Here is a 21452-nt window from a genome sequence, read left to right as displayed (position 1 = left end):
AAACCTCCTCTTCTGGGTTCCCCCTGCTGTGATCTAGGCTCCTCCTCTTCTTTGTGTGCCACCATAGCAAACTGCTTTCTATTGGGGCACACAATGTGCATGCTTGCAACAGAGCTGTGTGTGTCGCTGGAGCCTTACTCCATAGAAGCACATTGCGGGGCTTGGCTCTGCCCCTTCTTCCCTCCTCACACCATTTGATTGGCAGGAGCAATTGGCCTAGTCCCTGTGTGGAGAGGAGATGTAGCCATGCATAGCACTTGTTCAATTGTGGACTTGTGTAAATATTTGGGAGGTGGGGGAGGGCAGCAAGATGTACAATATTTTTTACATTAACCTCTTCCTGCCGGTGGTACGCAAATATGTGGTTTCTTGGTGGGTGAGAAGCGTGCGCTCTCAGCACAGTCACAGACGGTGACCAGTAAGCTCCCGATGCATAATCACGATCGGGAGCTTTCCGATTATGTGACAACAAATGACAGTGATCACATGACGCAAATGTCTGCCTCTGGGCATTCAGAAGCTTAAAGGGGCAGGAACGGGTTAATGCAGTGAATACGTTATGGTAAAATTATTTTGGGTTTAGAACCACTTGAATTTCAGGCAGACAGAAAAGCCATTCAATCCAGTTATGTATTAACTAAAAAATTGTGTTTAAAAACAAAAAAAATATATTTTTTCAAGTGAATCTCAAACCAAAATGTTGTCAGTGGGACAGAAAATTATGGGAAAAATCCACATTTTACAATTCTCACTAGAACAGAAGAGGGGGGGAATATTCCAGTAAAGGACAAAGCTTACATTGGAAACATTTAATCTATTCCAACATTTCAAGAAACAATGAAAAACTGTGAATAATTTCTACAATCTAATGGAATTATGTAAAGCTCTCTTAAGCCACTAGGTCATCCAAAATTGGTGCATGTCAGAGGTGACAAATCTGCCAACAGTGTAAATGATTTTTAACATTTTAAAAACAGCAGTTGTCATTTAAGGCAGACTCTGTGCTTGCAGCCTGCCTGGTCCAATACTTGCCTCTTCTTTCCCCAAGCAATGATCAGAGCAACACAGCCTTTCTTCCAAATAGGTGCCCATTAACTTCTCTTCATCCTGTACATGCATGCATACTGCAGGATGGGGGGTGTTGGTATGCCTCACAGGAAAACTTGTGTCATAGGTACCGTCTATTCAGAACTAAAAAACAACGTTTTTGCTTGTAGGAGCTATAGAGTCACTATTGTCACCCACCTTACCTTTTCTCTCTGTGTTTTGCAGGCAAATAGTGCCATACGGTCTCTCCAGTTACAGAGGAAGTGTACGGAAAAAGCGATCAGTAGAGAAGAGTCCAGTGCAGTCCCAGTCACATTCCCGATGTACATGTTTCAAACCCAGCGATCAACAATGTGGCAGCTTCTGCACAGAGACCACAAACAGGTAAGAAGGAGCTTCACCCTTTGATAATTCTTTATCTCAAATTGTTTTAAGACATAAAGATAGTGTAGCGCCCTGGGGTTTAGTCAGGGAGCTCCTCACCAAATTCCTTGTCAAGACTAGCTACTGTAGATAGGGAGAAATCAATGGATCTCTAATGCCTTGTACAGACGAGCATACATGTACGATGAAACCGGTCCGCCGGACCGTTTTCACCGTACATGTCTGCCTGGGGATTTCTGTATGGTGGCTGTACTCACCATCATACAGAAATCCGCGGGGCGTGGCCGGCCCTGCCAGTTCAATGCTTCCACGCATGCGTCAAAGTCATTCGACGCATGCGAGGGATGGCGGGCGCTCGGACATGTACGATAGGTCTGTACAGACGACCGAACATGTCCGAGCGGACAGGATTTCAGCGGGCTGTTTTAAAACAAGTCCAGAAATATTTGCCCGCTGGAAAAAGGCCCGGCGGGCAAATGTATGCTGGAATCCTGTCCGCTCGGGCCTACACACGACCGAACATGTCTGCTGAAACTGGTCCACGGACCAGTTTCAGCAGACATGTTCGGTCGTGTGTACGGGGCCTAACAACTAAGTTTGGCCTTGTTGTACTTTTCTCTTCTGCCACTAGATGGCCTGGCACTTGGTGGCATTAGATGCAGGGTTGCCAACTTTCAGTAAATTTACAAACGGTTTGCAAAATCTGTGATTTTTGCATCTGTCGATAAATGTCCATTTTGTACGTGTAGTCTGTATGTCCGTAATGGACATTTATGGACAGATGCAAAAATTACAGATTTTACAAACTGTTTGTAAATTTACTGATGGTTGGCAACCCTGATTAGATGTGAGAAGGACATTTCAAGGTCAAGATATGGGATATCTCAGCCAATAGGCAGGGGTTTTCTTGAATCCTTTGGCCTGCTGAGAGAACCTAATTATTTGGGTGGAGTCAGGTGATCTATAATCTGTGCCACCCGGACTGTTGTCTGGGTGGACGAGTGTCGTCTGCCCTGGGTTGTTAGACTGGAGATTGGGCCTATCCCAGGGGCATCTGGCTATGTTGCAGAGTTGGGCTCCTGAAATCTCTCCCTCCAGCTCTCTGCCTATACCTCTGTATGGGGTTTTGGTTGCAGAGCTCTAAGAAGGTCCAATATATTATGAGTGCCCTGAGTCAGCCCCTCCTGACCCCTCCACACCAGTGATTGCTGCAAGGGATAGCAGAGAGCTGCTGACTGACAGTCTTGGCTCTCTGCTCAGAGCAGAGAGGGAGACTGAGCGATCAGCCGTGTTTATTATTACACAGGGTTAATATAGGGCCAGCAGTTTGAATTCTTAGTACTCACTGCAGAGTCAGCAGGGGGTAGCTAGTACAGGACATCATTGCTGCCATGTTTCTTGCTGGTTTTGGGTTAGTCACTCACTAGGTATGTAGCACAGGATTATATAACTTTGAAGAATCAGGAATGGCAGCTTTGATAAATGCTATTCTCTCCTGACTCCTTTAGCTGTTGTACTGCCTTATGAATCGGCCCCCACCCTAGTACCTGAAAACAAGTCTATGCACCAAGAGCCAAAAAGTCTGCTGCAGATTGTGGGACAATGATACAATTTCAGGCAACAATATTAGAAATAACTTTTGTTTTAAACTTCCCTTGAAACTTTAAATAAATGCATAACTGAACTGAAGTGAAAATCCTTGCCTGGATCTGCAGGATACTGTGTGCCCCCTGTGCCCTTCTCATGAATCAGAGCGTGATTACAACAAGCTCTTGTCACTTTGTATTGTGCAGCCTTCCAGGTGAAGGTGGCCATGTGAGACTCATCAGAGCTAGAAAGGCATGTATTCACCAGACATGGACCACGGCCAGGGGGATACAGGGAGGATCAGATGACAGCGAGCGAGCGTGTTCTGCTGTTTGTTTTAATGAAATGTTCTCCTTTTATCAATTCTCACATGTGGCCCCCTGATGGATGCGCACAGAAGCTGGTTCCCAGAAATCATACTCATTATTTCAATTATTTAAGAGCATTTATGAAATGCTGAGCACAAGTATGGGGTCAATTATTTCCTGAATGTGGGGGTGCCAGGGTTTCCATGGTATGTGAATAGATAACTTGCACCTTTATAAGATCAGTGTGTCCCGCATCCTGAAGATGCTTTCAGGCACCAACTACTACAGTGAGCTTATCTGGCTAATGCAAAACGGGGGAAAAAAGTCCAACTGCACCCGCGTGTTGCAGTAACCCCCATTTACATTTCACATACCAAAGTGTCATTAATTTGAATAGCACACTAAAGAACCAGTGTTGCAGTGTACAGCAGCACAAGATAAAACGCATGGCTGTGTGATGTGGTGTACTGCATTAAAAAAAATAGTGCAGGTGATATGTTTGGGAAAGAGTGGGGAAGGGTTAAAACCCCCTCTGGAGTGAATTCCTCTTCTGCCCCGGTAATTCAGCCCTTATGCACGCTTTTGAAGCTGCTGTTTTTGGCTTCAGAAGTTTCTTTCTGCAGCCAGTAAACTCCCCAGCATCTTATCCTATGGCCTGGATTCACATACAGCGGCGCATAGTTATGCCGGCGTAGCGTATCGAATATACGCTACGCCGACGTAGCGAAGAGCGGCGAGCGCAGTATTCACAAAGCACTTGCTCCCAAATCTACGCTGGGTTCCTTCGGCGTAACGCGTCGTAAGATACGCATAACGAACGGCGCATGCGCCGGCTCATGGATGTATCCCAGTGCGCATGCTCAGAATCACGTCGGAAGGAACGCCTAAGATAAGTCGAATCACTGCCTACGACTTGAACGTAACCTACGCCCATCCCTATTCACGGACAACGACGTAAAATACGACAGCTGTTCCCTGGTCCATACCTTTGCATGAGTTGCGCCTCATAGATGGGGAATAACTATCCGCCGGACGTAAGCCTTACGTAAACCGCGTATATTAATGCGCCGGGCGCAAGTACGTTTGTGAATCGGCGTATCTCACTCATTTGCATATTCAAATCGTAAATCAATGGGGGCGCCCCTTGCGGCCAGCGTAAATATGCGCCCAAGATACGACAGAGTAGGAAACTTAAGGTCGGTCGGATGAAGCCTAGTTTCCGGCGTATCTTGCTTTCAGAGTCAGGCGCATAGATACGACGGCGCATGTGTGCACTTACACGGCGTATCTTGAGATACGCCGGCGTAAATGCTACGTGAATCCGGGCCTATGTGTCCATGCACACATAGGCTGTTATTAGCAGTTTTTGGCAGGGTTGTTTTCTGGCTGGAAAACCCCCCCAGAACTAGTGTGTTTTGAAAGGAGTTTTTCAGCTGGAAAACAGTTCCAAGTCTGAAAACTAATTAAAAACACGGCTATTCTGCGTTTTATCAGCATTTTTGAGCCATAAGCATTTATGGGAGTATCGTTTTGCTAAAAATGCCCAAAAAACGCTGAAAAATTCACTCTACAGCTAACATTACTGGCTTTTTTTATGATGTCCAGTGTGCATGAGGCCTTATACAAGTAGCAGTTATCACTGGGACAGGGACAAAGTGAGAAGAAATCTTCCCAGTATGATGAACACACAGCAAATACAAAATTGGATAAAGGCTCACATTTTTTTGCTGCTGTATTAAAATCAACTTCCCAGTTTTGGGAGGTCGGGCAACTTATCTACTGTAACCGAAGTGCTCCATCTAGCACAGCAGGACTTAAAAGAAGCCGGGAGGTGCAGGCTGAGGGGGGGGCCATATGTTTAGTATTGTATGCAGTCTGCAAAGACTATGACAAATAAAGGATCTGCAATGGAACATTTAATCCTTTAACTGGCAATGATGTAGTAGCCAGTATTCTTCTAGAATAGATAATCAATGATTTGGGTGTTATGTTGCAGCAGTCATAGGGGTTAAGACAAGCTCAGGGCTGCAATGAACTTTAAGTAATTTTATGTAAGTGCTGGCCCACAAATAATACAGCATAGTCTCACAACACATCTTTCTTTTCTTTTTTGCTCCTTGTAGACCTCCAGTCCGCAGAAGACAGAGAAATATCAGAATAAAACAGACAAGGATGCGTGCAGCAGCATGAAGGCCAGCCACTGGGGTGAGGCCTGCAGCACATCAGGTATGACCCCCTGGATACACACACCTGGCACATAATGAATAGTGTCCAGTTACAAGGTCAATGCGCATCTATACAGGTCATTTCAGGATCTCTATGCAGATCATCTTTCCCTTATTAACAGACCAGGAATCCTCAAGTACAAGTTAGCGGCACATCAATTAGAAGTAGCTGTAATAAAATCCACAGTTTTTACCTGGAGATTTTTTTTTCCTGTGCGGCCATTTTCCACACCCGTCATCCGAAGCCACTAACCTTTCATGTTTTCCTGATCTCTTCATAAGCCTATGTGAAAATCAATCATTACAGTGCTTCAGGCAAACCTGTCCTGAGAAAAATATGTAGCTACAGTGATAACCTGTATGATAGCAAGTAATCATTTTTATGAAAAGACTTTTCACACACAGAACAACACAAAAATCAATAACTTACAGGCTGTAAATTCCATAAGTGCGAGCAATAGAAGTTATGTTTAATGGGGAAAAAATATCAATTAATTAGCGAATATCACATGGAAACAAAAAGTGGTGATCTGCAATAAAAGAATAATTCAAAAGATGAAAGGATGTTTAGAGATTTTTTTCTGATTCTGCACACAGTGAACAGACTTCTGTGCTGACCTTGATATTTTATGTCCCTTTTGTTGTCACATCTTTTCTTGTTTAGTTTGGGTACAGGCATTAAGAGTTCATAATCTCTGGACATTTATATTCTTTTTATAATATTTATATATTTATGACATGTACTATGCCAAGCTCATTCCATTCACAATACTGTGCAAAGGTTTAATGCAGGTGTAAATAAATACTGTAAAGTAAAAATGCTTTCAAAAATATTTTAAATTGTTTATTGTGACCAATTTATAAAGTGTAAGGTGAGCAAACAGAAGGCCAAATCAAATTAATATTTGGTATGACCAGCCTTTGGCTTCAACCAGCATCAATTCTTTGAGGTACACTTAAGCCGTGTACACACGATTGGATTTCTGATGGAATCAAATCCGATGATTTTTTTTTGGTAGGATATCCGACGAAGCTGACTTTCATCAGTCTTGCCTACACACTATCAGACTTAATTTCCGACCGTGCCAAAACGCGGTGACGTAAAACACTACGACGAGCTTAAAGAAATGAAGTTCAATGCTTCCGAGCATGCGTCGACTTGATTCTTAGCATGCGTGGATTTTTCTCCGATGGAGTTTTCACACAGACCATCGGAATTTCCTATTGTTTTTTTTTTTTATCCATAGGAAAAATGTAAAACATGTTCTATTTTTTTTACACCGATGGGGCCTACACACAATCGGTTTGTCTGATAAAAACAGTCCATCTGTCTTTTTTCATCGGACAAACCAATCGTGTGTACACAGCTTTACAGTTTTTAAAGGAACTTGGCAGGTAGGTTGTTCCAAACATCTTGGAAAACGAACCATAGATCTTCTGTGGATTTGAGCTGCCTTAAATCCTTCCATCTCTTCATGTAATCCCAGACAGACCCGATGATGTTGAGATCAGGGTTCTGCAAGACCCAAACCATCACTTCCAGGACTCCTGGTTCTTTGTTCTGCTGCAGAATACAATTTGGGGTCAATCACACCCCTCCCTGATGGCATGGAATGATGAAAAAGCATCCGCCTATATTACTCAGCAGTGAGGACCATAGATGCAATGGTCCGCTAAGGAAACTTAAAGCGGAAGTAAACCCATCGATTTAACAGTTTCAAAAAGCAGTTACATTTCCGGCATACCGGGATTGCCAACTGTCACATTGGTTGTGCTCTCAACCAAACTGTCAAACCATCCAATGGCTGGTGTCATAACTGATCACATGTGCAGCATCATGGCAGTTGAAGATTAAACATAGGCCAAGATGGCAGCTTCCTTGCCTGAAAATGATAGGTGGGTTTACTTCCACTTTAAGGCAGCAGATGAAAGGCGCATCGTGCTTACTCTCTTCAACATCAAAAGATGTCCAGCAATGCAATCAGCACAGAACTGGGGTGCAGATACTGATAATTCAAAATGTGAAATATTGTCTAAAAGAGTGTCTGCAGGCAACAGCATGGTGGAGGGTCCTTGCAGGTTTGGGTCTGCATTTCTGCAAATGGAGTTAGAGATTTGGTCAGGATCAATTGTGTCCTTAATGCTGAGAAATACAGGCAGATATTTATCCATCATGCCATACCATCAGGGAGGTGTGTGATTGGCTGCATAAATTTATTCTTCAGCAGGACAACGACCGACCCCAAACATACAGTCAATGTCATTAATAACTATCTTGGTGTAAAGAACAACAAGGTGTCCTGGAAGGTAGGAGGCTTAAACCGGGTGAGGAACAGCCAAACTCTCCTACTAAGAGTGAGGTTTATGGAAGACAGTTTCATGTCATACACTAGGGCAGTGATGGTGAACATTGGCACTCCAGATGTTTTGGAACTACATTTCCCATGATGCTCATGCACTCTGCAGTGTAGTTGAGCATCATGGGAAATGTAGTTCCAAAACATCTGGGGTGCCAAGGTTCACCATCACTGCACTAGGACAAGACTGAGAACTGCAACAACACAAGTTAGTTTTACTGCATCAGCAAGGTCTCTCCCAGCCAAAGATATCAAAGCAGACTGGGGGGTTTCAAGGTGTCCTTTTTAAGCTCTTTTGAAAGGCCACAAAGAAACTGGCAACACCGAGGACCATAGGTGTAGTGGTCGGCCAAGGAAACTTAATGCAGCAGATGAAAGACACATGCTTACTTCTGCGACATCAAAAGATGTGCATCAGCACAGAACTGGAGGATACCAGTACAGTAATTTTCTGTCTGGCCAGAAGTGGTTTTCATGGAAGAATTGTGGCCAAAAAGCCATACCTCTGATGTGGAAACAAGGCTAAGCAACTTGACTATGCATGAAAACATAGAAACTGGGGTGTAGAGAAATGGCAGAATGTGCTCTGGAGTAAATTGAGTTACAGGCTACCGTGAAGCATGGAGGAGGTTCCTTGCAAGTTTGGGGCTGCATTTCTGCAAATAGAGTTGGAGATTTGGTCAGGATCAATGGGGTCTTCAATGCTGAGAAATACAGGCAGATAATTTTTCATCATGCCATACCACCAAAGAGGCTTGCGATTGGCCCCAAATGTATTCTGCAGCAGGACAACAACCCCGAACATACAGCCAAAGTCATTGAGAACTACCTTTTAACATAATGAAGACCTCCAGGAGTGCTGAAAGTGGTGGTTTGGCCTGATCTCAACATCATGGAGTCTGTCTGGGTATAAATGAAGAGACAGAAGAATTTGAAGCAACCTACATCCACAGAAGATATGTGGTAAGTTCTCCAAGATGTTTATAACAACTTACCAGCCGAGTTCTTTCAAAAATTCTGTGCAAGTATACCCATAAGAATTGATGCTGGTTTGAAGCCAAATATTGATTTGAATTTCTCTTCTGTTCATTTGCTTTCAGTTTTGTTAATTAATAAAAAGAAACTTACCACTTCTATTTCTGAACGCATTCTTACTTTGCAAACATATTTGTGTGAAGACGTGCTTTACAGTACTGTATATCTATTAAACTAACTGGAGCAATTTTACACACACACTTTAACATCTTTCTGGAAATTACTTTAACTCTCACAAACAATTGTATAGCTTTTGAAAATATTGTCAGTTGCAATTTTTTATGTCGCACATTATTTGTGCTACTGTATGAAACACTCCCCCAAGCAGTGACAGCCCTAGACACAATCAGTCCATGTGCAGGGTTGATCAGTCGCATGTTATCACTAAATGAGCAATTGCATGCATGTGGGCGTGATTAGTAGTGGGTGCTGACAGCTTCCCATTGTTTTCAGTGAGGCTGCCTAATTGCGAGAACCCCCACTGAGAATATTACATTCAATTGCAGACAGGGTGCATTTTTAGGTGTGAATGCACCCTTAACGATGGCTTAAGAATTACTGCTTTCACTCTGTCATTCAGGGCAATAGCGAATGTGTGGTGCAATTTTTTATGTATATAATATATATAGATATATACACACACTGTGGATATATAAAAAGTCTACACACCCCTGTTTAAAATGTCAGGTTTCTTTGATGTAAAAAATTAGACAAAGATAAATAATTTTGGAACTTTTAATGTGACCTATAAACTGTACAACGCAGTTGAACAACAAACTGACATCTTTTGGGGGAGGCGAGGGGAGTAAGAAAAATAAAAAAATAAGATGTGGTTGCATAAGTGTGGACAACCACTTATAACTGTGTTAAGAATTAAGCAATCACATTCAAACTGTTAAATAGGAGTCATTACACATCTGCCATCGTTCATCAATCAATTGTCTGATTAACCTCAAAGTTCAGCTGTTCTAGTAGGTCTTTCCTGACATTTTCTTAGTCACATCCTACAGCAAAAGCCATGATGCGCAAAGAGCTTCCAAAGCACCAGAGGGATCCCATTGTTAAAAGTTATCAGTCAGGAGAAGGGTACAAAAGAATTCCCAAGGTATTAGATATACCATGGAACACAGTAAAGACAATCATCATCATCAAGAGGGAAAAAAATTGTCACAACAGTGAAATTACCAAGAACTGGACTTCCCTCCAAAATTGATGAAAAGACGAGAAGAAAACTGGTCAGGGAGGCTGCCAAGAGGCCTACAGCAACGTTAAAGGAGCTGCAGGAATACCTGGCGAGCAATGGCTGTGTGGTAAATGTGACAACAATCTCTTGTATTCTTCATATGTCTGGGCTATGGAGTAACGTGGCAACACGGAAGCCTTTTCTTACGAAGAAAAACAACATCCGAGCTTGGCTAAATTTTGCAAAAACACATCTTAAGTCTCCCAAAAGCATGTGGGAATATGTGTTCTGATCTGATGAAACCAAGGTTTCATAATTTCAAGATATGCTTGGCGCAAAAACAACACTGCACATCACCAGAACACCATATACCTACCATGAAGCACGGTGGCAGCATCATGCTTTGGGGTTGTTTTTCTTCAGCTGGAACACGGCCTTTAGTCAAGGTAGAGGGAATTATGAACAGTTCCAAGTACCAGTCAATAGTGGCACCAAACCTTCAGGCTTTTGCTAGAAAGCTGAACATGAAGAGGAACTTCATCTTTCAGCACAATGACCCAAACCATACATCCAAATTAACAAAGGAACGGAAGAAGATTAAAGTTTTGGAATGGCCCAGCCAGAACCTAGACTTGAATCCCATTGAAAATCTGTGGGGTGATCTGAAGAGGGCTGTGCACAGGAGATGCCCTCGCAATCTGACAGATTTGGAGTGTTTTGGCAAAGAAGAGTGGGCAAACATTGCCAAGTCAAGATGTGCCATGCTGATAGACTCATACCCAAAAAGACTAAGTGCTGGAATAAAATAAAAAGGTGCTTCAACAAAGTATTAGTTTAGGGGTGTGCACACTTTTGCTTCCATATTATTTTATTTTTACTTCCCTCCACCTAAAAGATTTCAGTTTGTTGTTCAATTGAGTTGTACAATTTATAGGTCACATTAAAAGGTGAAATTATTTATCTTTGTCTCATTTTTTTTACATCACAGAAACCTAACACCTTAACAGGGGTGTGTAGACTTTTTATATCCACTGTGTGTGTGTGTGTGTGTGTGTGTGTGTGTGTATATATATATAAAAATGTGTGCACAGGCAATAGAGGTGCTTTTATATTTTTCTTTCTTTTTTTGACACTGTAATATTTCTTCATTTAACTTTGTTCTTATCACAAGGGGCCCTTCCGAGCCCCCTATGTGATAGCATGGGCAGGTAACATCTGGGATCTATTAGAACCCTAATGTCACCTCTGCCCTCCACTACATCAAGCACAGATCATGCTTGTTTGCTGCTCTCTCAACTGCAGTAACCGGGGAATGTTGTAGTAATACACATCGCTCCTGGGTTCATTCTTCACAGAGGTTATCGGGGGAGGGGGGGAAATATTTGCTCCAAGCTCCTACTGCTCTCAATGTTGGGGCATTTTACTGTGGCCCCAAGTTTCCCGGGAGACTGGGATAGACTAATAACCGCAGGCATTACATTAATGGTTCTGTAAAAGTGATTGGACAACTCTAGAGCCACCCTGTTCACTTTTACCTTGAAACAGATTGCTGACCGAAAAAATGAATAACAAAGAATGTTTATAAACTTACCTTGGTAGATAAGGGGTTAGGGATATAGTCACACTATGGGATGCAGTTGTAAAAGCACATTTAGGACCCATACACACTACAGCATGTGAAAAGCTGCAATGAACTTCTCAACCTATCAAAAACAAAAAAAACGTTCAGGTGTAAATGAGCCTTTTATAAAGTGCAGCATGGTTAACGACTTGCTTACACAAACACATCATTTTTGTCCTTTATTGATGTACGCTGATGAGGCTGCACTGATAGGCACTGATAGGTGACACTGAGGTGGAAGTGATGGGCACTGATCAGCATTGGTAGGTGACACTGATTGGCACCACTCGTGGGCATTGATAGCACTTTTTTTGCCCTGATGGGCACTGGCAGGCAGTAATGGTGGGCACAGATGAGGCAGATGTGCCTCTTCCTCTTCGGGACCGATGTCCCTTGTACAAGAGTCGTGATCGGCTTTTTTTTTTTCTCACGCTGTCAGCGCGAGGAGAAAAAATTACTGAGGTTTTGTTTACATCACGTGATCAGCTGTCATTGGCTGACAGCTGATCACGTGGTAAGGGGCCGGGATCAGTGAGTAGTATAGCTGCAGATGGAAAGGTTTGCAATCCGCATCATTTGTGTGCAGGGTGTGTTTGATTGCACTACATAGTTTAAAAATACTTGCATCAAGGGGTCATAGATTATACAAATCAATTTAAAAGTGTGCAAATAGTACCCAATTAGGACTTTATATACACACATGAAAGAGTTTTATAAATGCAGTCAAACACGGCTGAGCGGTTACTGTTGAGCAGTGAGAACTACTGACAGACCTGCTGTATCAAACAAGGCCTGGGGGGGATAAAGTATATCAGGAGAGACTATACAGTATATAGACTCTTATGTACAGTTTGGAGGAAAGCATGAAAGGGGAGACATGACTGAAACCTTTCATACATGAAGGCTGGGAATATAGTTCTGGTGGGCAATATTTTCAATATGAAGACCAAGAACACAAGGAATTGACCTCATAGTAGCAGGAGGAAAGTTCAAAATGAATCTTAGAAAGTATTATTTTACCGAAAGAGTAAGTTGATGCTTGTAATGGTAGGTGGATTCAAACATGCGTAAGAAAGATACAGCGGGTAAAATAAGTATTGAACGCGTCACCATTTTTCTAGGTGCTATCGACATAAAATGTTCACCATGTAAATAACAACCGTGCATACATACAAAGAAACCAAAACAAATAAGTTCAGAAAATAAAAGAGGAAGTAAACTTCCTCTGCAAACTTTTACCTATAGGTATTGAAAATATCTCCTAAACCTGTACAGTTTAGAAAAGGTTTCCAGTCCATGCGCTCTGAAGGAACGGCACCCGTGGGCTTGTTCCTTCACAGCAGAATTGGGAAGAATTGATGTACCATTTGGTTGATCTTATTCTGCCATCACTTTTCCATGTTTTGAATGCTCTACCTCTCCAATCTGGAGTAGTTTGATCTACAAGTAAAAATATATATATATTTTACAGGTATTGCTAATCCATTACGACTACATTTTGAATAATTGTAATGATTTATCTCCTCTCTCTAGGTGTGAAGATGTCATTTAGGACAAGTGAGTTTCGGAGACACTTCTTGATTATTGACTTGTCGCTTATAGGTCGACAACCAGATAGCGGACACAGCCGCCTGTTAAAAGTGTCACCCATTCAGGCACAAGTGACACTAAGCATTTTACATTCTAAAGAATTGTCCTTACCTCATATCCAGTCTTTGTGTAGAGAAGTGAAGAACGACAGTGGTTACGTCCTACAACACTGGAGGGAATTGTCCGTAGAGAGTCCAACAGTCCACTGCCAGCACCAGTAGAAAGGTGCACAATGCAATGTGCTGCAGACCTGCAAAACAAGAGAAAAGCGCTAATTCACTTTGCTTTTCAGTGGGTGTGGGGTGACGTGAGTGTGCTGTATATCACCTGGGGCGTTGCCCTATAAGCCTCCATGTACTTTGAAACATTAATAAAGTTAATTTGCTGCTTCATTTAAAAGAAGAATTTTTCTTCCCATCATCTCAAAGCACTTATAATATTAAATCAGGCTCACAGTGAGAGCTACTGAACGGATGATGGAAAGAGAGAGTCGAGAGGATCTCTTACATCCTTGTTACAAAAAGTGATTTCATACATGCCATCCTGACCAGCCTTCTCTGAGGATTGGTTGGAGGGAGGACCCTTGTGATTTGGCAGAGAAAAATGACATCACTCTCAAGGTTAAAGGTTTTGTATAGAATGAGAGAAGTTTAAGCAAGAAATATGTCTCAAAGGATTATTTAAAAAAAAAAACTACAATGTGATTAGCTACCTGGAGGTAAAGGTGCCAATGTCTTGGTGGTAGTTTCACTCAAAATAGTAACTATATATACACGGTGCAGATGTACTCTGTAAGTAATATAAAAGTAAAGTAACTGCCATTCTTTCATTACTGGGTTATCTGTCACATCTGAGGGTGCCTTTGGCTAACACCCAGAATGCAGTGCTTGTTCTAGGACAACCCACCACCTCTGCAGCACCTTCTTCATAACTCCCAACTATTCAGAGAGACGGGAAGCCTCAGCTGTCCTGAAAGGGTCCTTTTTAGGAACTTCTATTTGGTTGGGCATCCGAGGCTCTGGGTCACCAAAACACAGAGGGGGCTGCAGCTCAGGAGAAAGCTGGAGTGAGGAATTCAACCAATAAGGGACAACAAAGTAAAAATGTATATGCACATTTTTACCTCACCCCCCATCTACTGAAAGGCAATTAGTGGGGTTATCCTTTTATGACATGTAAAGCCAATAAAACCAAACAAGCCTCTAGTATTGTATTTGTATTGCTGAGAATCTGTGTTAAATTTACTGCATAGCTTTGAAAGAAATTAATTATGCATATGAAAGCTTTGCTAAATCAGCCAGCCATATCCCGATCCTCTAAGTGTCTGCATTGGACTGGGTGACACCGTTATCCTACAATCACTAGGGTGCTAACAAACAAACAACAACTCATCTTGATGGATTTGTTTAAAATGACCTTGTTCTCAGCTGGAACGCATTAGAACTGCAACGGTCATTTCAGCATCAGAAGAAATGGAAATCTGGACCATATACAACCTTGCAGTTTGAAAGTCACCCAAGAGGAAAATAAATTTCTCAGCACACAGTACCCCAATCATTGGAAGAAACCTCAAAGGACTACAAAAATGAACAATCACAACTTTAGGTTACATTCCACCGTGCTGAAAAATGCCAAACTATCGCCCATCAATTCTCCTATATGTGACATGAACTGGCTTATGCAACAAGGTAAAGGGTAATTGTCAAGTAACCCAGAAGCAACTAAGCAGAAGTCACTGTTTAGAGGTCTGATTTCAGTAAAGTGCGGTTTGTTTGCTCTGGTGTACTGTGCCCAGTGTGGTAGAAAAAATCTAAACAATTAGGTGGCACACTGAAAAGTGACTGCTTTTGGCATGATTCCTTTAAGGCTAAATAGCAGGAGAGCTTGTCAGTCATTCAATGAAAACCCGTCTGCTATTGAACATAGAATCAGAAAGACTTCTTGCTCTGTGTGGACCACTCAGTTGCCAAGAAGAGAGCCATGCTGTCATGCCATGCTCTTGTGTGTCTACATGGCATACAGCTTACCTTGTAGTCTGCCCCAGCAGAGTCTTTGGTTCTAATACACTGCAGATAGTTTTAGTTGCACTGCCCACTTTAGACAAATCCCAGAAGCTAAATGAGCCTTAAAAAACCAAACAGCTGGTGCATATATTGCTGGAGCCTTTGTAGTTCAGAGTCTCCAGCAATTCAGTTCAGCTCAGTTCCCTGAGGGGTAAGTGCCTCAAATACCATGCTAATTTAAACAAGAGAAACGTGGCAAAACCATTAGACTGTAAGATTTTAACCAAATAAAACATGAGCTAAAATTAATTACACACATTTTTATTTATCTGAAGATGTGTATCCTGATCTGCCTCACACGACCTGACCTCCCCCATGACTGGTTCTAAAGGCACAAGCAATCTGTCCCCTGCAATTACCCTGTGCCAGTCTGATACTGCCCACATACTGCTGCAGAATAGACAATCAATAGGATAGGAAGGGAAGCGCTCCCATAGTGTAAAACTTCCATTATTGATAACACAATGAAAAGGAGAACAAGATGTACTCACATGGTTCCAGTAAAAACATGACTGTCCCAGAAATTGTAAGCCAGAATAATCCCATCCACCGAGCCAGATGGCTGCTGCTCCACAACGTAATGCTGCATGCAGCACCGGGCTCTGAGCCAAGAGCTGCCGTGGGAGTCAGGAGGGAGACACTCGACCCACTAGAGCCTGTGGCGGTAGCGATGGAGAACCAGGCCTGCTATGAACACCGGACCAATGTGCCAAGGGGGTTAAGGAACACATGTCTGTGTACTCCCAGTTACTAAGACAACTGCAACGTCTTTCCTAGTGCATGACCTGCTCCTTCAGTAACTCAGAGTACACAGACTTGTGTTCCGTGACCCCCCTCGGCAAATTGATCTGGTGTTCGTAGCCGTCTCGGTTTTCCATCACTACCGCCACAGGCTCTAGAAATGATCTGTATGTTTTGAGTTAGTGACTCTCAAAGTACTGGAACCAGAGTATTAGCTTCCATATTTCCCTGAAAATAAGACCTAGCATGATTTTTTTAGGAGGATTGTAATATAAGCCCTACCCCTAAAAGAGATGTGTGGGCTCGCTCCTTCAAACCTCGCCGATTCCTTTAAGTACATCCTATTCCTACTAACCATTTGAGACTATAACATGGAACACTGAAGCATTATTTGTGGCATTACTGGACAGAAAATCAATAAGGCTCCCACTATTCTCATATACATACAATTCAGGACATCAGGAAAGGTACATATCCATCCATAAATATAAAACCCAGCTTCACACATACAAGCTTTTAAAGAAGGATTTCCAAGAATATGAAGTCCTTCATCTCAGTGGCCTCTGCAGTGTAAGCAAGAATCGCCATCCATCTAGATCATGCAAACTACCATAAAGTGCTCTAAGCCCAAGTTTAAAATATTCTGCTACCTACACATGTGCATTGCAGACTTACATGGAATCTACGCATGGGTTAGAACCGGGCAGAATGGGAGATAGATGAAGATACTAACCAGTGAAGGGGGTGGCCTTTTAAGATCAAGTGACAAAATCACTTTCTAGTGTTCGTATACATGTACAATGGACCCTGCACGCAAGCCACTTACATGTGCAAATGTTTTTTGCCATCTCCTGTAGCCACATGTTCATGTTACATGCATGTATGTGCCAATAACAGCATCCACTTTTATGTAAACTGTGAACTTAAAAAATGTAGGTCTAACTTGCCTTTCAAAGCATTAAGAAGCAGCAATGGTCCTGTCCCTCCTGCATAAAGAATTAAATGAGGAATAATCAGAAGTCATTTAAAAACACAATTCCCTGTATATTTTCCAGATTCTGTACAACAAACATGTGTTTCCTGTTTTCATTCAGAACAAATACATTTGTGGCATTAAACTTTGAATCTCTTGATAAATGTGTTCTTAGAATGAAAGAAAAAAAAAAATCCTTACCCACTGCCAGAATTTTTTTGTTTGTGACCTAAATTCTACTCTGACCAGAGTTCTGCTGGGGTAAAAACTGCAGCAGAAGCTTTTATTCAGGTTATGTGCATTGAAGTTATTTCCACACTTTCAAGAGGAACTCCAGTCTTCTGAAAAAGCAGAATGTTCTTTAGAAACAATCCACATTGACACTTGTATATTCACGAATTGCTGTAACCGAACCGCATCCAGTATCTAGTCCAGAAGAACCCTACACACTACAGAAGCATGTTAGATCAACTGCATCTCAGTAGCTGACAGAATCAGACCACCTCATTTTGGACATATAAGGAGAGGATCCTTGTAGGCCCACATTGATTTCTACATTTACATCAGCTAGGGCTTGTACAAACAAGATGTTGGACCAGCACTGGACACCAAGGGAACCCCCCTCATTCAACTGATGTAAAAAAAACTATTTACAATGATTGACAGCTGTCCCCAGATCCGAGGGCTCTCAGCACCCATCTGAACCAAGTCTAATATAAATTAGCTACCAAGTCACAAAATGCCCTTGTACAAGCTATATGAAGCAATAAGGGAACATGCATTGTGCAAACATGAAAAGTGCGCTATAGGAAAAGTTCTTTGTTGCCCTCAGCAACCGGCTTCCTATAATCATTTCTCCAGGCATTGAAAAAAAAAATTTGATTTTCTACATTGTTGATACATCAGAAACCAGAGCTCCATTGGTTCAGTGACTGCGGTTGACTAGAAAAAGATTGGCCACTGTGCATTTGCCTTTCTTCCAAAAAATAGGATTTTTGTACTCCGTAAAATCCCTTTCTCTTTAGTCCATGGGCGGACACAGCTCCTTTAGTCTTGACAAGTGGGTTATGTTCTGTCTATTAGGAGAGGACCCTAGTCCTCTCCTGATAGATGGAACATAACCCTACAGTCAAGATTATAAGGAAGCTGTGTCCGTCCATGGACAAAAGAGAAAATAGGATTTTTGTACTCACCGTAAAATCCTTTTCTCTGAAGTCCATGGACGGACACAGTTTTCTTATAATCTTGACTGTAGGGTTATGTTCCGTCTATCAGTAGAGGACTAGGGTCCTCTCCTAATAGACGGAACATAACCCACTTGTCAAGACTAAAGGAGCTGTGTCCATCCATGGACAAAATACCATTTATGATCTGACAACAGACACAAATAATAATGCTACCTATTTATTATTAAATAATTCAAAATGACTGCATGAAAGGTAAAGCAAAATAAAGTGCCTATGTTGTTGTCCATAGTTACTCAATCTCAGCTGCCTTTTTTTCTATCTTAGACTCTGGATAGCAGTTGCAACCCAGAAAAGTTTCTTATTTCACATGTAGGTGTCTCATGTCTATGGGTGACTGATAGGAAACTGTCTCGCCTCTACCAAGCAAACAGATTTTCCAGTTTACATGTCAACGGCAAATCAGAAAATTAAAACACAAAAATGTCTAGAAGAGCCATGTTGCACATAGCAATCAGCATCCACATTTTCTTAACCTGACTGCTGTGGGCAACACAGACAGCCTTTCTTTCAGGCAATGTAAAACATAATGCTTACTTCTGCTTTGACTGGAGTTGTTCTTCAAAGTGACTTGCTTTTCACTGTGACTTGTAAAAAGTGCCTTAAACTGCCATGAAGTAAAAAATTATTTGCCAAAAAAATAAAAAAATAAAGTTATATTCTAATGAGGTATAAGTTATTCTTGCACCAAGCCTTTTATATGTTTTCATGCTATCACTGTATATCTGCCTCCTATCCACAGCATTTGCTCTGGACAGTTACTATGTGGACTATTTATTGCGGAAAAAAATCCTCTTCTAATACTGCATTGTGTCTGGACTTTTTTTTTTTTAGTAAGAAAATCTTTATATATAAAATATCTATTAAAATTTGAAATTTTTGTTATAAAGCAATTGAGCTGGCGTTGTCTTGTGCTTCAGTCTAACACAAGGAAAATGTACATGGTGTTATGAAACTTGGGGGCCTGTTTATAAACAACCTGCTGGCTGTTTTAGTAGTATTATACTGTATATCAGGGGTCTCCAAACTGCGGCCCGGGCACCGAATGTGGCCCTTTGCTAGCCTTCATCCGGCCCTTGGGGCACTATTCCTCCCAAAGACACCAACAATGGGGCTCTATTTCTTCCACTAACACCAATGATGGAGCACTATCTCTACTGAACACCAACACTGAGGCCATGTTTATTCTCACTGAGGCTCGGCCCGAGGCATTTTTTACCCCCACTGGTCTGAATTCGGCCCCCCTCAAGTCTGAAGGACAGCAAACTGGCCCTTTGCTTGAAACGTTTGGAGACCCCTGCTGTATATAAAGTCTAGAAATATCAGGCTGCTGAAGCTGAAAAGTGTCAGACACTCCTATAAAATGGCAAAAGAATTTGCTTTCAGGCATTTTCAATAACAAAAATGCACAGAATGATGGAAACTCGTTACAAAATAAATGAAAGTTAAATTAAACGAATAAAATTCATCCTGTAACAACCTGTAAGCGGAGAGCATTAACCTTTTGCTGCCTGGGTAACACCTATGTGCAGCAGCAAAAAAGTGGGCGTTAATGCCCACAGGCTGCACATACGCATCAGTGGGTGGCCGATGATTCTGTGCTGAGAGCGCATTTATTGCCAAGACAGCCTCTGGTCCCCACTAAAAATCAGTTGGCAGCAGGACTGGCCCCCCGATCATGTGACCAGGGTGACAGCCAATCACAGTGGTTACATGATCACCAATCCTTCCAGTCCTCTGGGCATACAGAGGACTGGAAGCTGGGGCTGGGCAGGAAGGGGTTAATGCCGCTGTGTGCTGGGTAAGGGGAAACTATCTCCTTCATTGACAATGCCTAGAACAGTGGGTGCTGTTTCTGCTGTAGGAAATTTCTGCCATGTTGTTGGCCCTGCATATTACACAGAGGCGCTCGGGGCTTTGCAGTCATGTTTGCATAGAAAATTAAGCAAAAAAATACATTTACCTTGTGATTTGTTGTATGCACTGATGGGGACAGCATTTACAAGCTAGATGTTATAATGCCTAAACTTTTACTTTAGGTTTGCTGATGTTGTGCAGGCCACGTAGATGAACAACAATACCTGCATTTCAAAATACATAATTATGCTTATTTATAGGCAATCTACAAACTCCTTATTGCGGGAGATTTTTTTTATTAACCTAAAAACCTGAAAATGAAATATAGAGGCTGCCATTGCTGATGACTTTCTGAAAATGCTAGGTGCCTGGCTTAAATCCTAAGTCAAGGATGTGCAGAGCGAGGCCAAGTGATATGACGAATCCTGTTCTACATATATTTGTTTCAGGTCAGTGACTTAAACCTCATAAACATGATCCGATTGTTGAAGGGGATTGTCTGTGGACAGACTGTTGTCCTAAAATCTGACCCGTAGTACACTCCTTTTGACAATTGTTGTCCAACTTTCAGCCAACAAATGTTGAATGACACGCTAGTAAATTTTCGGCGGACAACAAACAGTTTGTTGTCAGATTTTGATGGGCTGATGGTCAGTACACAAATTCGTCACACAAAAGTCAAAAGTACTCCGGAGCCACAACCTCTGTTTGCTGACTGACGAGTAAAGTCAAGCCGAGCCCTACTAGGAATCTAAGATTAATATATAGATCCTTTAGTTGAGGTTCTACAAATGGACAAGGCAGGATTGATCAAGCCAAACAAGGCTGATTTCTGTCAATCAACCTATTTTGATTGATCGTTATCAGACTTCTAAGATTTTTATACACCACATTTGGGGGGCCCCTTTAGGGTCCTTTCACACGTGCAGACGAACGGACCGTTTATTACAAGTCCGTTTACGGACTTGTAATGTATCCCCATGGGATTGCAGACGTTAGCGGATGATGCATCCGCTAACGTCCGTAACGATCCGCGTCCGCAAAGTTCCGCTTTTTCAGACGGAAGAAAACCCTATTTTTCTTCCGTCTGGCGGAACGGATCGGATGAATACGGACACACGGTCCGTATTCATCCGATTCTCTATAGGGGAGAGCAGAGCAAAGACCGGGCGGTCTCTGCACAGTGTGCGGGGACCGCCCTGTCCGCCGACAGCTCAGCTGGGATTTACGGAGGATC

The 21452-nt window shown here is 42.2% G+C and overlaps 1 protein-coding gene across 1 annotated transcript in view; it reads left to right on the top strand.

Moving 5' to 3' along the window:
- EDN3 (endothelin 3) overlaps window positions 1–15914 on the top strand; it is a 106708-nt gene extending 90794 nt beyond the window's left edge. The window contains exons 3-5 of the mRNA XM_040330458.1: window positions 1273–1431; window positions 5450–5552; window positions 13281–15914. Of these exons, the coding sequence (XP_040186392.1) occupies window positions 1273–1431; window positions 5450–5516 (226 nt within the window). The 3' untranslated portion in view covers window positions 5517–5552; window positions 13281–15914. The remainder of the gene's footprint in view (window positions 1–1272; window positions 1432–5449; window positions 5553–13280) is intronic.
- The last annotated feature ends 5538 nt before the right edge of the window (window positions 15915–21452 follow it).

This window comes from Rana temporaria, chromosome 12 (genome assembly GCF_905171775.1).
Source record: "Rana temporaria chromosome 12, aRanTem1.1, whole genome shotgun sequence".
Taxonomy (NCBI): domain Eukaryota; kingdom Metazoa; phylum Chordata; class Amphibia; order Anura; family Ranidae; genus Rana; species Rana temporaria.
Note: the sequence above shows the minus strand (reverse complement) of the source record. Positions and strands in the feature narration are given on the sequence as shown.